The sequence below is a fragment of the Schistocerca piceifrons genome, chromosome 3 (genome assembly GCF_021461385.2).
Source record: "Schistocerca piceifrons isolate TAMUIC-IGC-003096 chromosome 3, iqSchPice1.1, whole genome shotgun sequence".
In the NCBI taxonomy this organism is placed as follows: domain Eukaryota; kingdom Metazoa; phylum Arthropoda; class Insecta; order Orthoptera; family Acrididae; genus Schistocerca; species Schistocerca piceifrons.
In genome coordinates, this window is record NC_060140.1 from 421972103 (window position 1) to 421989112 (window position 17010).

A 17010-nucleotide genomic window follows, 5' to 3' on the forward strand; every position below is an offset into this window, starting at 1 on the left:
CAGTATTTTTGATCCATTCTGTTGGAGCTCTGTAAGATACATTCAGTGACATCACCTTTGATGACAAAGCTTCTCTCTAGCTTGCACAGTAATAATTTGTTCCATTGAGTGATCTGAAAACCATTCTTTGCACAAAGCTGCCATTTTGTTCTGTTGTATCTCAAGTCCTTGACCAATGTATGTAACATACTTACATCTTTCATTTGCAAGATACTGTTTCTCACATTTCAGACTCTTGGTATTTCATAAGATTATCTACATCTGCATGGACACTGTGCAAATCACACTTAAGTGCCTGGCAGATGGTTCATCAAACCCCCTTCATACTAATTCTCTATTATTCCAATCTCAATCAGTGTGTGGAAAAAACGATCAGCCATATCTTTTGTGCGAGCTCTGATTTCTCTTATGTAAGTCAGCATCAACAAAATATTTTTGCATTCAGAGGAGAAAGTTGGTGATTGAAATTTTGTGAGAAGATTCCACCACAACGAAAAACACCATTTGTTTTTGTGGTGTCCACCACAAATCCTTTATCATCTCGGTGACATTCTCTGCCCTATTTTGCGAAAATACAAAATATACTGTTCTTCTTTGAACTTTCTCTATGTACTCTGTTAATCCTATCTAGTAAGGATCCCAGACCATGCAGCACTACTCCAGTAGAGGATGGACAAGCATAGTGTAGACAGTCTCTTTAGTAGATCTGTTACATTTTCTAAGTGTTCTGCCAATAAAACACAATCTTTGGTTTGCCTTCCCCACAAGATTATTATTATTATTATTATTATTGTGTTCTTTCCAATTTAGATTGTTCGTAATTGTAATCCTATGTATTTAGTTGAATTTATGGCCTTTATATTTGTCTGATTTATCGTGTAACCGAAGTTTAATGGATTACTTTTAGCACTCATGTGGATGACCTCACACTTTTCATTATTTTGGGTCAATTGCCAATTTACGCACCAGTCAAATATCTTTTCTAAATTGTTTTGCAATTTATTTTGATCTTCTGATGAGTTTATTGGACGATAAATGACAGCATCATCTGCAAACAACCTAAGACTGCTGCTCAGATTATCTCCTAAATTGTTTATATAGATAAGAAACAGCAGAGGGCCTACAACACAACCTTGGGGAATGCCAGAAATCACTTCTGTTTTGCTCTGTGACTTTCCATCAGTTACTATGGACTAAGACCTCTCTGACAGGAAATCACAAATCCTGTCACATAACTGAGACACTATTCCATAAGCACATAGTTTCACTACAAGCCACTTGTGTGGTACAGTATCAAAAGCCTTTTGGAAATTTAGAAATATGGAATCAATTTGAAATCCGTAGTCAGTAGCAATCAACACTTTGTGTGAGTAAAGAGCTAGTTGTGTTTCAGAATAATGATTTTTTTCTAAATCTGTGTTGACTGTGTACCAAGAGATTGTTCTCTTCGAGGTAATTTATAATGTTTGAACACAATATATGTTCCAAAATTCTTCTGCATATCAATGTTAATGATATGGGCCTGTAATTTAGTGGATTACTCCTACTAACTTTCTTAATATTGGTGTGATCTGAGCAACTTTCCAGTTTTTTAGTATGGATCTTTTGTTGAGTGAGTAGTTGTACATGATTGTTGAGTATGGAGCAACTGCATCAGCATCCACTGAAAGGAACCTAATTGGTGTACAGACTGGACCAGAAGACTTGCTTTTATTAACTTATTTGTGTTTGGATTCTGGAATATTTATGTCATCTTCTTTGGTGATGGAATTTCAAAAGGCTGTGTTCAGTAACTTTGTTTTTGTTGCACTGTCACCAATAGAATTTCCACTGCTGTCGCTCAGAGAAGGTGGTGACTGTGTCTTGCCACTAGCATATTTTACATATGACCAGAATCTCTCTAAATTTCATGCCAGGTTTTGAGACAAAGTGTCATTGTGGATACTATTATAAGCATCTCATATAGGTGTTCGTGCCAAATTTCGAGCTTCTGTAAAAGATCACCAATCTTGGAGATTTTGTATTCGTTTAACTTGGCATGCTTTTTTCATTGTTTCTGCAACAGTGTTCTGGCACATTTTGTGTACGAAAGGGGATCAGCTCTGTCATTTTTTAATTTATTTGGTATGAACCTCTCAATTGCTGTTGATACCGTTTCTCTGAATTCAAAGCACATCTGGTCTGCACTTATACTGTTAATTAGGAATGAGTGGAAATTGTCACTCAGGAAGGTGTCAAGTGAATTTTTATCTCCTTTTTTGAATAAATATATTTTTTGTTTATTTTTGGAGGATTTGGGCGTACAATATTCAGTCTCACTACGACAACCCTGTGTTCACTAAACCCTGTATCTGTGTTAATGCTCATTATCAGCTCAGGATTATTTGTTGCTAAGGACTCAAGTGTGTTTTCACAACCATTTACTATCCATGCAGGCTCATGAACTACCTGCTGAAAATAATTTTCAATAACAAATCTCGTCTCTTTTTCTGTGACATACAGTTGCTTCTCAGAAAATGTATAGAGTAAATAAGAGGTTTCATTTAGTGGATTGCAAATACATTACACAGAAATGGAATTTGATATGTACGTCTGTACAAATAGCGGTAGGAGTGAAGTTAAGAACTCGTAGTATAGTTTATCCATTGAGTGGTGTGTGAACATATTGTATAAAGGAGACTGAAAATGTTGTTAACCTCTCTCTCTCTCTCTCTCTCTCTCTCTCTCTCTCTCTCTCTCTCTCTCTCTCTCTCTCTCACACACGCACACGCACACTACATTGTAATGATCATATTTTAAGAACTGCTTTGTTGCTGATGCTGAAAATCCTTGGAAAGAGTTAGAGGATGCTTTTATCAAGCACTGGATGTTAAATGACTGATCATGATGGTATATTAATGCTTGGAGCTATGAATTATTCTTACGGACTTGCCTTCAGATATCTCCTGTGTTCTTTGTGTTTAGATTTTTCTTTCTTTTACACTGCCATGCTACAAATATATAGGGCCCTTAAGCTACAGCCGGCTGGGGTGGCCGAGCGGTTCTAGATGCTACAGTCTGGAACCGCACAACCGCTACGATTGCAGGTTCGAATCCTGCCTCGGGCATGGATGTGTGTGATGTTCTTAGGTTAGTTAGGTTTAAGTAGTTCTAAGTTCTAGGGGACTGATGACCTTAGAAGTTAAGTTCCATAGTGCTCAGAGCCGTTTGAACCATTTTGAACCTTATGTTACAGATCTTTTGGCACAAACTTTATGATATTATCAGTGTGGTTCCTAGGAATCTTTAAGAGTTGATGGTTGGAAACTACCTACTGTGTGTTTTTATGGTGGATGGCTCTTGATGGAATTGTATATAATGTGTTCATCAGTCAGTAAATAAATTACTGAACAGTGTTTATTTACCATGCTACGATTTTTGTACACATCACTGGAAGAACAGCAATCTCAGTGCAAAATTTAAAAGTTACTAATTTAAACAGTCTTGACTGCATAAAAACGTATATTACACTGTTGACTGGTTTCAGTCTATTTGTAAACAATCTTCAGACCATTCTCCAATGGAGATGAACATAAGCAGTTGACATTCAGCTCTCAACAGACGGTACTTCCTACATTCACCACCTCTGTGTGAAACCATTGGGAAATGGTCTACAAATAAACTGAAACCAGTCAATATTTTAATAAATGTTTTTATGCAATCAAGACTGTTTTGATTAGTAATTTTTAAATATACCATTTTATGGTCTTATATTTGTACTCTGTTGGTTAAGTATGCAAGCAGTTCGAAAATAATTTGGAAAAAATCAACCATAACAAATCCTAACTACTTTATTTTACATTGTTACTAGTGAAATAGTCATTACAAGGTTGAAGCTCGCTCTCTTGTGCCCATGTTTGCTTACAAATAAAATCGTATTGAAAAACTCGTCTCTTTCTGCAGAACTGGAACCAGTTTATACTCCACCAGATGCACAGTGAGCTTCTGGAGACACGGCGGCGTCAGGAGGAAGCTGAAAATTCACGTCAGCCTGATTTTGTTTACAATGAGCTTGACTTCCCAAGCATACTGGGCAGTGCTCAGTTAAGACTCTCAAAGACTCGACATGATCGCCAACAGGAAGGTCAGTTCACAAATGAAAGTCTCATTGTACAGTGCATTATCTGTTGAAATGAATCATTGTGATAAATTACAATGCTGTGTCCCAACAGACATGAATACTAATCCCAGCATTTTGAGGATGCCTCATAGGCCAGTGCACATCTTCAGTTCATTAGTACTATTCTCATACAGTTTCAAATACTATTGGAGCTTCCCGAGTAAGCAACCAGAGATCCCAGATACTTGGTGTCCTCCCCCTCGGCCCCTCTCCCAAAACACACGTTTTGCAAAATTCATTGATAATTTTTCTCTGTTAATACATACCATGACCCTGTTCTCTTCACGCTTCTTATTTCTTAATATGTTACCTCCTGCTCTTTTGTTACTTCTTCTTCATTTAGTAAATTTGTCCATGGTCTGAGATGCATGCCAGTTTTCTTGTTATTGTTTGGCACCCCACAGTGCCTTTATTACAGTTGTTTTCTTTGTACTTGCACAAGTGTGACAGTGCCACTGAACAATACTGTCAGCACTCTACGGGCCGATAGAGGCTCAACAACAAGCCAGTAAACAGAACTCCACAGAAGGAAATGAAAACTTACCTTGCGAGTCAATGTACAGGGAAGCAGAAAGCCCAAAACGATGTAGAGACATGCTTAGGGATGAACACAACACACGGCAGATGTGGACAGCTTACAGCTGAGCCTACAGAAATGGCACACAGCACAAGGCGCAAGCAAGGTCCAAGTGGCTGATCTCAGCACTAGAACTGCCCCACCCTGCTTACCATTGCACACAGTTAAACACTTACATCAGTGGGTGTGCCTATACAATGCAGTGTGTGCACTTTCCATGCCAGTTGTCTGCACTAGTCTGCTGCCCTACCCACACCAGCTCAACTGCTCTGTCTGCTGCCAGGGATCCTAAAACCATACCCCCCTGAAAAGGCCAAATACAGCTGAAGATGGCCAGGCTTGGATCACAACCTCTGCTGCAGAACCAAAGAGAATGTGAGAGACCCAGGCAGCAGACGGACCACTGCAGGAGGCAACGCCTATGCCGCCTGCTCTGTCAGAGGGGTGGAAGGATGAAGAGTCTGAGGTCACGAAAGGCGGTGACAACAAGGAAGCACATCATAGCAAATGCGAACCTGTACGTGGAACATCATCACGACCAATCCTGTAGCCAGGCTAACTGGAAGATCGCAGAGGTGAAAACCAAAAGGGGTGCAGGCACAACTGATTTGAATGACATGTCAGCTGCTCCCAACTGACATCCGCTGTAAACAACTGCTGACATTTGTGGCCCGCCATGACACCCAGCAGCCATCTCTGCCTTCGATCAGAAGACCAGCCCCAAGTGGGAGTCCCCAGGTAAAACCACTGTGAGCCTTCATGGTCCACGGCATGCATCTCTGAGCACAACAAATTCAGGAGACCCAGCAACTGATTTTCTCACAAAAGTTCTGCCAGGCTGCACCCATTGACTGGCATCGCCCAAAACAGGGTCAGAAAACTTGACATTGCATCGCTGCAAGAAGAGTTAGAGACAGACTTCTTCATTTGGATCTGGAATGTACACAAGAACTGCTCCACCACCGAGGTAGAAGCTGGGTGAAACAGGGAAGTGGTCAGATACTGGATACCATTGTGAACATGTCTTCAAACTCCTGCACCACAAATTGCTGGCCATTGTTGAAGACAGTGATCACACATTGCAAAGATGATCAAGAATGCACAAACAATGGCAGCCGATGATGTGGAGAACAGATTCGCAATGTACAGGTAATTGGATAAGGCATTGTTCTGTACATAACCTCACAAGCCTGTACCAGATTTTCAATGTCATGGTTGATTGGTGGCCTGTAGACATGACATTATGCCAATGGCTTCTTACGTGTCATCCCCCTGTGCAATGCATGCAGCAACTGGAGTATGCAAGGACACAACGCTGTGGTAGAAGACCGTGTGACAGCTTTGCTCCCCTGTGGCAAGCAAGAGGACCCTCCGGACAACATTGAGGTAGTTACGGAGGAGAATAAATGTATGCTATGCTGGATCCACACAAGAAGAGAGGTGCTCTAACCCACCCACCTGGGTAGCCAAAACATTTTTTCCAGAAAAGTAAGTTGGTGGCCATGGGTGTCACAACCTCTTGTGCTGTCAACAGAAAATTAAATGAGGTTTGCTGTAAGATGTCATCCAATGCAACCTTAAGAGCCTCTTGCCAATTGACTCTGGATTGGTCTCCAGTGGCAAATGTGAGTGCACTGGAATTTGCATGCTGGACAGTGGAATGGTAACCAATGTCACACCAGTAATTACTGAGAAAGAGGACCAACCTCTGCAGTTGGTCGGTAGTCCTATCTGGTAGATTTGAATGAGGGCCAATTAAGGAGATCAGATACATGCGGTCGGTGATGAGTAGGAACTTGACCCCGTACAAGAAATCGTTAAACGGTTTAATTCTGGAGACAAAGTTGCTAGTGCCGCCTCCTCTACCTGCGAATATCTACATTGTGCCATAGAAATCATAAGCGATGGGCTGTTTGGTGCCATCTGGGTTCCACTGATGCAGAACCATACAACTGTCAGGTTTAATTGTTTACCCAGCATCAAAGAAGCCAGGGAGCAGAGCACAAACACTGTCTGAGGGACTGAAACGCCCGTTGACAGTCAGTAGACCAGACAAACTTAATGCACTGTTTGAAAAGCCAGCTAAGAGGATGGCAGATGTGCGCAGCCAGGGAAATGAGCTTCGTGTAATATGGACTCTTGTCCAAAAAAGACTGGATCTCTATTGGATACCTGGGTGCCTGCAGGTTGATGATTGCTCCGAGGTGGTCATCCATAGGAATACACTGTTTACTACAAGACAGAACTTGATGTAGTGGCCATTGCATTGCAGCATCAGGCTGCCGAAGAGCCTTTACATATCTGAGATGAGGCTGACTGTCACGCGTGTATGTACTTGAAACTCAACTGGTCAGACATCCACAACCAACGATAGTAAAATATGTAGGTGCCATGTATGCAGGTCATCAGAGACAGTCCCAGTCCAATGAAAATACGAGGGCAACTGATGACTGAACATGGCTCACCAACTGTCACAAACAGTTGTTAAATGGCCCACCTGAGAGGATATGCCACATACGGCTTCCATGTGCGGGCAGGCTCATTGAGCAGACAATAGACGTAGGGCTGCTGGCTAGCCCAGTGAGCGGAAGGAGAGTGACCCCATACTGCTGGACAACAAAAAGGCAGGTTTTTCAACTGGATTGACGGTACACCTTACCTGGCAATGCAGCAAGAACTGGTGCAGGTAATTCTCCCACCTTTTCACACACTCATCGGGGAAGAAAATTGCGCAGTGGGCACCTGGCTCATCACCTGCATGTCATGGGCATGAAGCTATTCCACAGTGTGGTTTAACAGTGTAGACATCTGGTCAGGTCGTACAGCTGCTGGTCAGCTGCTGCCACTGCTGCTTGTCCTCCTCCTCCTCCTGATCCTTCTGTAGGCACAACTGTTCGTGCCGGCTTTTCAAAAATGTAAGATCCATGGTGGCCCAAAATTGACACTGAAAAAGGAAGAAAAAGAAATTAGGAATGTTACATGTGTAAGGTCATCCTTAGTCACCACTTAAGTATTTACACAGCCACTAAACAACACTGGCTGCACAGGGTATTGTGTGGGCTGATGGTGGCTAAGCACAAACTGGGTAACAGAACCCAGCAGGAGGAAATGAAACTCGCTGTGTGAGTCAATCAGCAGAGAAGCGGAAAGTCCAAAACTGCCCAAACACTTGCACAAGAATGAACGCAACATATGGCAGGCATGGACGACTGATCACTGAGCGCGCACACAAATGGCACATGATGTGAGGCACAAGACAAGGCCCACTGTGGTTGAACTCAGCATTAGAACTGCCCCACGCAGCTTACTGTCACCCACAGGTAAACAGTCCTGTCAGTGGGTCTGTCCAAACATGATGTTGCTTGCATCCCCCCCATGGCTGTCGTCTGCACTAATCTGCTGCACTACATACACCAGCTCGTCTTCCTCCATAATAATGTCTACTGGTAGGGTACATAATTTTCCATTTAAATTTATCAGCCAACAGCAGAAAATGTATTTTCATAGTTTTCATCCCTTTTATTTTCAAAGATTCTCTTTTCTGTAGGATGTGTATAGTCTGTCTGTAAACTGAAGATCGAGCAGCGCTTTTGGTGGGGGAAGTGGCCTTCCCCGGAAGAACACTGCCACCGGCGTACAGGGGCACCCAAAATCTGTTGCCCGTTACCCGTCTAGCGGTGTAGATCGGCTTGCGGTGATACACGTCGTTTCTGTTCATGTCATCTTAGTTGCCAGTGTCAGTCAGTTAACTTTGTATACCTACTGATATGCTTCGATATCCAGAGGTGATGGATAATCGTCTAGCATTGCAAGAAAATGTGTAGAATACGAAGAAGAGGAGGTATTTGCGGAGTAACGAGTGTTCAATCGTCTGTAATGTTATTACAGCGTGTATTAAAGAGGCGACCCAAAAAGAACTATAACTATAATAATATTACCAGTCCCAATCAAAGGGTGGCAATTTATGCTAACATCAGCCTCGTGCATAGGATGCATAAGGAAGGAACATGAAAATAAGCCACGTGGTTTACTGGAATCGCCACGAAAGAAAACTAATAATTTTGTGAGAAAACCCATCGCTGTAGACAGTTTCAAAATCATGTAAAACCATTGATGCTTATGGAACACTAAATCTCTATCTCGGTCACTATTCACCTGATTCTAAGACAAATTGCTTAAAACATGTGCCCAATAGCTATTCCAAACACTGCTAAAATTTTCTTCGAAACATGTACACTTCTAAGCAAAAAGCTTGACCTACGAGGTGCGTTCACATATTAATTTTTATTTTTTGGTAAGAACTTTATTTGTTAATCTACAGCAATGTTATACTCTTCAAAATATTCCTCATTACATACTGTACACTTTCGCCAGTGCTTTTTCCAAATACCCGAAACACTTTACGAACTGATAGCGTATAGGTCTCTTTAAGTGTACATTTTTAATCTCATCCATGCTTGTAAAACCGCTGTCCTTTAAGGCCTGCTTTGAAATGTTTGTACCACTTGTATGCCCTTGGTTTACTCATAACAGGTTCACCGAAAGCAATATTTAACATTTCTAAACATTTCATACACTTTATTCTATTCTTATAACAAAATTTAATGCAGGATCCCTAATCTATTTTTATACAAAACAAATATTCGTTGATGCTACCACAACACATGTAACCTATTTGACAGCTGACAACAATACGCATAACATTGTACACATACTTTTGAGACATGTTTACAAAGCCAGTGATAAAGTAGTAGTGCAAATCGGACTAATACAACACACAAAATTATAAATTTCTGCTTACTTTTTAAACACTCTTCGTGTTGCAAGAATTGTTAAGTTTCAGTGCAGTTGGGTTGGGGTTGGGTTGTTTTGGGGAGGAGACCAGACAGTGAGGTCATCGGTCTCATCGGATTAGGGAAGGACGGGGGAGGAAGTCGGCCGTGCCTTTTCACAGGAACCATCCCGGCATTTGCCTGGAGTGATTTAGGGAAATCACGGAAAACGCAAATCAGGATGGCCGGATGCGGAATTGAACCGTCGTCCTCCAGAATGCGATCCAGTGTGCTAGCCACTGCGCCACCTTGCTCAGTTTCAATGCAGTCCTTCAAAGAAAATTTCTACCTTTTAGTAAAAACACGAAGTAGGAACGAGCCTTAAATTCTACATATTGATTGCATTATATGTGGTTCGTTTTACGAATAGCAATAAAGCAACATATATTCACATGAACAGCCATTCGGTCCTATCTTTGTAGTAGCATCCTGACTTCCGTTCTTATGTTAATGTTATTTACTCTAGAATGTTGTGTTTTGAAAGAAGCTATCATTTTTTGTATACCTTATGGTCTTAATGCATCTGTCTAAAAATAAATGCAGCCGCGACGTATCTACACATGGCGTCGCCACAGATTTAATGCGTGCCGCGGCAGGGTCAGTAGTACGTTGTGAAACAGCCTGTAGAAGCGCCTTGTGACATAGCTGGGTTGACAGAGTGGGGACTCGCTCGCTCGCTTGCTCTTCAGTTTACCGACAGACTATAGATGCCTCAGATAAAACTAATCCTAAATTCCTTATCAAAAATTAGCAGTAACCTCACTTACACATTAACATCCCATACACAAACAGATTGTGCACACTGTCATTACTGCATCCGGATTTATTTAGTAACAGAATACAGATGAGAAAACCTATCGCCTCATCAAATAATAATAACTTCTCCTGGTTGTGGCTGTTGATGTTGTTACGGCCCACCCTTCGAAGTTCCCATGGTCAGACATGGTAGCCTTTTGCCTTCTACTTATTTTGTGCAGCATTGCTTCCCAACAATCCCCATAAAGTCCAGAATAACCACTGTATCGTCATCTTAATCTTTTATCAGTCACCAGCTAATTTGTTGACTTGACTCACGATGCCAGCCACTGCTAGCTATTGAAAAACTGCCAGTGGCAACATGTGCTTCATCAGCTAGTGAGCCATGATTCATATCATTTGCTTAACACAGTTCACTTCTCTGCAGTGGTCCACAGCGAAGATTTATAGTAGTGGAAGTGGTTGTTAGTTGATAAATGACAGTATCAAATTGTGGAACATATTTCACAACAAATTTTTCGCTCATGATCACCTCTTTCAGTAGTTAAACAATCTTGAAATAAGAAATTTCCTAATTACCAGAGAATCATTTTGTACTAGTGTATTTTGGTGGTCAGGCTATAAAGTTTTATTGTGACAGGTCTCTAATATTAATTTTGGTAAGTATCAAGCTATTGAGAGCTCAAAGCTCTGAAAATTTTTCTGCCCATTCACTTTTAGAGCAAGAGAAAAATGACTGCGTAAGCTCTCTGTTCTCTCTTACCTTACTCCCATGTATGTGAGGTACACAATGGAGGCAACAGAATTACTTCAATCTACACCAAATATTGGTACTCCCCAAGGACACAACAGATTGTCATGAGAATAACACACCTTCCATCCAGTGATTTCTTCTTTAGTTTTCCAACTATCTCATTTACATTCATTTATAAAAGAAATACTACTACTTTGTTCCGAGAAATAAGGAAAGGGCATAAAACGAAATAAAATTAACAAGCATTAAGTTCTTATCTTGCTCCCATGAACCATGGACCTTGCCGTTGGTGGGGAGGCTTGGGTGCCTCAGCAATACAGATGGCCGTACCGTAGGTGCAACCATAACAGAGGGATATCTGTTGAGAGGCCAGACAAACATGTGGTTCCTGAAGAGGGGCAGCAGCCTTTTCAGTAGTTGCAGGGGCAACAGTCTGGACGATTGACTGATCTGGCCTTGCAACACTAACCAAAACGGCCTTGCTGTGCTGGTACTGCGAACGGCTGAAAGCAAGGGGAAACTACAGCCGTAATTTTTCCCGAGGGCATGCAGCTTTACTGTATGGTTAAATGATGATGGCGTCCTCTTGGATAAAATATTCCGGAGGTAAAATAGTCCCCCATTCGGATCTCTGGGCGGGGACTACTCAAGAGGACGTCGTTATCAGGAGAAAGAAAACTGGCGTTCTACATATTGGAGCGTGAAATGTCAGATCCCTTGATCGGGCAGATAGGTTAGAAAATTTAAAAAGGGAAATGGATAGGTTGAAGTTAGATATAGTGGGAATTAGTGAAGTTCGGTGGCAGGAGGAACAAGACTTTTGGTCAGGTGAATACAGGGTTATAAATACAAAATCAAATAGGGGTAATGCAGGAGGAGGTTTAATAATGAATAAAAAAATAGGAGCGCGGCTAAGCTACTACCAACAGCATAGTGAACACATTATTGTGGCCAAGATAGACACAAAGCCCATGCCTACTACAGTAGTTCAAGTTTATATGCCAACTAGCTCTGCAGATGATGAAGAAATTGATGAAATGTATGATGAGATAAAAGAAATTATTCAGGTAGTGAAGGGAGACAAAAATTTAATAGTCATGGGTGACTGGAATTCGAGAGTAGGAAAAGGGAGAGAAGGAAACATAGTGGGTGAATATGGATTGGGGGTCAAGAAGAAGGTTGTATACATGGAAGAAGCCTGGAGATACTAGAGGGTATCAGATAGATTATATAATGGTAAGACAGAGATTTAGGAACCAGATTTTAAATTGTAAGACATTTCCAGGGGCAGATGTGGACTCTGACCACAATCTATTGGTTATGAACTGTAGATTAAAACTGAAGAAACTGCAAAAAGGTGGGAATTTAAGGGGATGGGACCTGGATAAACTGACTAAACCAGAGGTCATACAGAGTTTCAGGGAGAGCATAAGGCAACAATTGACAGGAATGTGGGAAAGGAATACGGTAGAAGAGGAATGGGTAGCTCTGAGGGGTGTAGTAGTGAAGGCAGCAGAGGATCAAGTAGGTAAAAAGACGAGGGCTAGTGGAAATCCTTGGGTAACAGTAGAAATATTGAATTTAATTGATGAAAGGAGAAAATACAAAAACGCAGTAAATGAAGCAGGCAAAAAGGAATACAAACGTCTCAAAAATGAGATCGACAGGAAGTGCAAAATAGCTAAGCAGGGATGGCTAGAGGACAAAAGTAAGGATGTAGAGGCTTATCTCACTAGGGGTAAGATAGATACTGCCTACAGGAAAATTAAAGAGACCTTTGGAGGAAAGAGAGCCACTTTTATGAATATCAAGAGCTCAGATGGAAACCCAGTTCTAAGCAAAGAAGGGAAAGCAGAAAGGTGGAAGGAGTATATAGAGGCTCTATACAAGGGCGATGTACTTGAGGACAATATTATGGAAATGGAAGAAGATGTAGATGAAGATGAAATGGGAGATACGATACTGCGTGAAGAGTTTGACAGAGCACTGAAAGACCTGAGTCGAAACAAGGCCCCGGGAATAGACAACATTCCATTGGAACTACTGACAGCCTTGGGAGAGCCAGTCCTGACAAAACTCTACCATCTGGTGAGCAAAATGTATGAGACAGGCGAAATACCCTCAGACTTCAAGAAGAATAAAATAACTCCAATCCCAAAGAAAGCAGGTGTTGACAGATGCAAAAATTACCGAACAATCAGCTTAATAAGTCACAGCTGCAAAATACTAACACGAATTCTTTACAGACGAATGGAAAAACTGGTAGAAGCTGACCTTGGCGAAGATCAGTTTGGATTCCGCAGAAATATGGGAACAAGTGAGGCAATACTGACCCTACGACTTATCTTAGAAAATAGATTAAGGAAAGGCAAACCTACATTTGTAGCATTTGTAGACTTAGAGAAAGCTTTTGACAATGTTGACTGGAATACTCTCTTTCAAATTCTAAAGATGGCAGGGATAAAATACAGGGAGCGAAAGGCTATTTACAATTTGTACAGAAACCAGATGGCAGTTATAAGATTCGAGGGGCATGAAAGGGAAGCAGTGGTTGGGAAAGGAGTGAGACAGGGTTGTAGCCTCTCCCTGATGTTATTCAATCTGTATATTGAGCAAGCAGTAAAGGAAACAAAAGAAAAATTCGGAGTAGGTAGTAAAGTCCATGGAGAAGAAATAAAAACTTTGAGGTTCACCGAGACATTGTAATTCTGTCAGAGACAGCAAAGGACTTGGAAGAGCAGCTGAACGGAATGGACAGTGTCTTGAAAGGAGGACATAAGATGAACATCAACAAAAACAAAATGAGGATAATGGAATGTAGTCGAATTAAGTCGGGTGATGCTGAGGGAATTAGATTAGGAAATGAGACACTTAAAGTAGTAAAGGAGTTTTGCTATTTGGGGAGCAAAATAACTGATGATGGTCAAAGTAGAGAGGATATAAAATGTAGACTGGCAATGGCAAGGAAAGCGTTTCTGAAGAAGAGAAAATTGTTAACATCGAGTATAGATTTAAGTGTCAGGAAGTCATTTCTGAAAGTATTTGTATGGAAGTGAAACATGGACAATAACCAGTTTGGACAAGAAGAGAATAGAAGCTTTTGAAATGTGGTGCTACAGAAGAATGCTGAAGATTAGATGGGTAGATCACATAACTAATGAGGAGGTATTGAACAGAATTGGGGAGAAGAGGAGTTTGTGGCACAACTTGACAAGAAGAAGGGACCAGTTGGTAGGACATGTTCTGAGGCATCAAGGGATCACAAATTTAGCATTGGAGGGCAACGTGGTGGGTAAAAATCGTAGAGGGAGACCAAGAGATGAATACACTAAGCAGATTCAGAAGGATATAGGTTGCAGTAAGTACTGGGAGATGAAGCAGCTTGCACAGGATAGAGTAGCCTGGAGAGCTGCATCAAACCAGTCTCAAGACTGAAGACAACATCAACAAGTTCTTATGATGTATGATCCATTTTAAATAATTTAATCCATCTCTGGAAATTTATCATGAACATTTTCTATCTAACTACACTCTCTCCACCACAAAGATACGGGATTAAAGCTGTATTGATGTTTGTAAGAAACTCATTTCACCACAATAAACAATTTATTTATATTCAGTTGAAAGCAGAGTGGCTTAGTAGGTAAGGCATTGGACTAATATTTGAGGGAAGCAGGGTTTAAATTCTCACCTAGATGCGCTGATTTAGGTTTCCCGCGGTTTATGTGAATAGCTTATGGTTATTGTTGTTATGATTTAGAAGCGACCTGCAGCTGCTACTTCTGTTGATAGAATACTGGCTCGTTCCACATCCCTGGAAGATTTACCAAACGTGATTTGTGAATGAATGTTCCTTTCATGAGACTGTAGTCAGTGCCTTTCCCAACTGTCTCTCTCTCTCTCTCTCTCTCTCTCTCTCTCTCTCTCTCTCTCTCTCTCTCTCTCTCTCTCTCCCCCCCCCCCCCCCCCCTCTCTCCTTCTCCTCTCAGAGAGTTTTACTTCTGAGTATTTCACACCTTCTATGCCATTCACTAGAGGGAAGCCCACATCATTTTTCCTGCTAGTAGTGTATTGGCTATTATCTCTCTTAACTTGAACTGCAATGGATTGTTGAAAGTAAGTGTCATGAGCAAATAAATGTACTGTGAGACTGTGGTTAATATTCCCTTATATTTAAACATATGTGTGCAATATGTACATGTGTAAATTCAATGTGTAATTCTAATTGATTTCTTATGTACAAAGAGTATTTTTTACCTAAGTGAGGAGTTTACTCCATAATGTCAAAATTGGCTATTATTCTTATGGAAAAAAATAGCAGAATCCAAACACAGCTTCCCATTAATGTCCTATATCTGTTGTAACTGCAATCTGGTTTCTGTAAGAGTTGTAAATAACCTGTTTGGTAGAAGAGGCATTTTTGACAGTACAGAACTGTGTGAACTTTGTTTTTCAAAATTTGAAGTTAGTCCATGTGTGTGAAACCAATTAATAACTTAAACAAAAACATCATTTTCTATCTTTCCAGTGGCTGCTTCTTTGATTACCTTGACAGTACAAACATTGAGAAGAGCAATGGTTTTACATTGTGATATAGCTTTGTTGTTTTCAGTCCTCAGGCTGGTTTGATGCAGCTCTCCACACAACTTTCTCCTGTATTCATATCTGAATAACTACTGCAACCTTATTGTATTCACACATAGATCCCTCTACAATTTTTACCCTCCATGCCTCCCTCCATTACCAACGGACTATTTCTTGATGCCTCAGGATATGTGCTATTAACTGGTCTCCTCCTGTAGTCAAGCTATGCTGTTAAGTTTCTTTTCTCTCAATTTTGATTCAGCACCACCTCATTTGTTATTCAGTCCACCCATCTAATCTTCAGCATTTGTCTACAGCACCACATTTCAAAAGTTTTTATTTTCTTCTTCTCTGAACTGCTTATGTCTACATTTCACTTCCATACGAGGTGACACTCTAGACAAATACCTTCAGAAAAGGCTTCCTAAGACTTAAATCTATGTTGGATTAACATATTACTTGTATTCAAGAATACTTTATATCATCTCTTCTTGGGCCATCTTCATTTATTGTGCTGCCCAAATAACAAAACTCATCTACTACTTTGTGTCTCATGTTCTAATATAATTCCTTCAGGATCACTTAACTTAATGCCACTGCATTCCATTATTCCTGTTTCCTTTTCTTGATGTTCATCTCACTACCTCTTTTCTACTTTAATTTCTTTTCCAAATTTCTCCTTGGTTTCCTTCACAGCTTGCTCAATACTTGGATTGAATAAAATCAGGGATAGGGTACAGCCCTGTCTCACTTCCATCTTAAGTACTGCTTCCCATTAATGTCCTGCAACTGTTGTAACTGCAGTCTGGTTTCTGTTTGAGTTGTAAATAACTTTCACTCCCAGTATTATGTCCTTGCTACATTTAGAATTTCAGTGAATTTATTCCAGTCAACATTATAAAAAGCATCATCTAACTCAACAAATGCTATAAATCTAGGTTTGCATTTCTTAAGTGTATCTTCTAATGTAAGTCATAGGATCACTTTCGTCTCTCTTGTTACTACATTTCTTTGGAACTGAAACTGATGTTCTCTGAGTCTGGCTTCTGCCTATTTCTCCAGTCTTCTGTAAATAATGACGACTTACCAGACTGATGGTTCAGTAATATACACACCTGTCAGCCCCTACCTCCTTTGGAATGGGAATTTGTATGTTTTTCTTGAAGCCTGAGAGTGTTTCTCCTGTCCCATATACTCTGCAGACCAGGTGGAATAGCTCTGCCGTGGCCAGCTCCACCAAGGATCTCGATAATTCTGAGGTAAAGTCTACTCCAATTGCTTGTTTAGACTGAGGTCTTCCAGTGCTATGTCAAATTCATCCAGTATTATCACATCCCCCATCTCATTT

General features: G+C 40.8%; 1 protein-coding gene across 2 annotated transcripts in view; it reads left to right on the plus strand.

The window, feature by feature from the left end:
- Window positions 1–17010, plus strand: part of LOC124789967 (PAN2-PAN3 deadenylation complex catalytic subunit PAN2) — a 297298-nt gene that overhangs the window by 120349 nt on the left and 159939 nt on the right. For both annotated transcript variants that reach the window (XM_047257502.1, XM_047257501.1), the window contains exon 11: window positions 3943–4123. In XM_047257502.1, the coding sequence (XP_047113458.1) occupies window positions 3943–4123 (181 nt within the window). The remainder of the gene's footprint in view (window positions 1–3942; window positions 4124–17010) is intronic.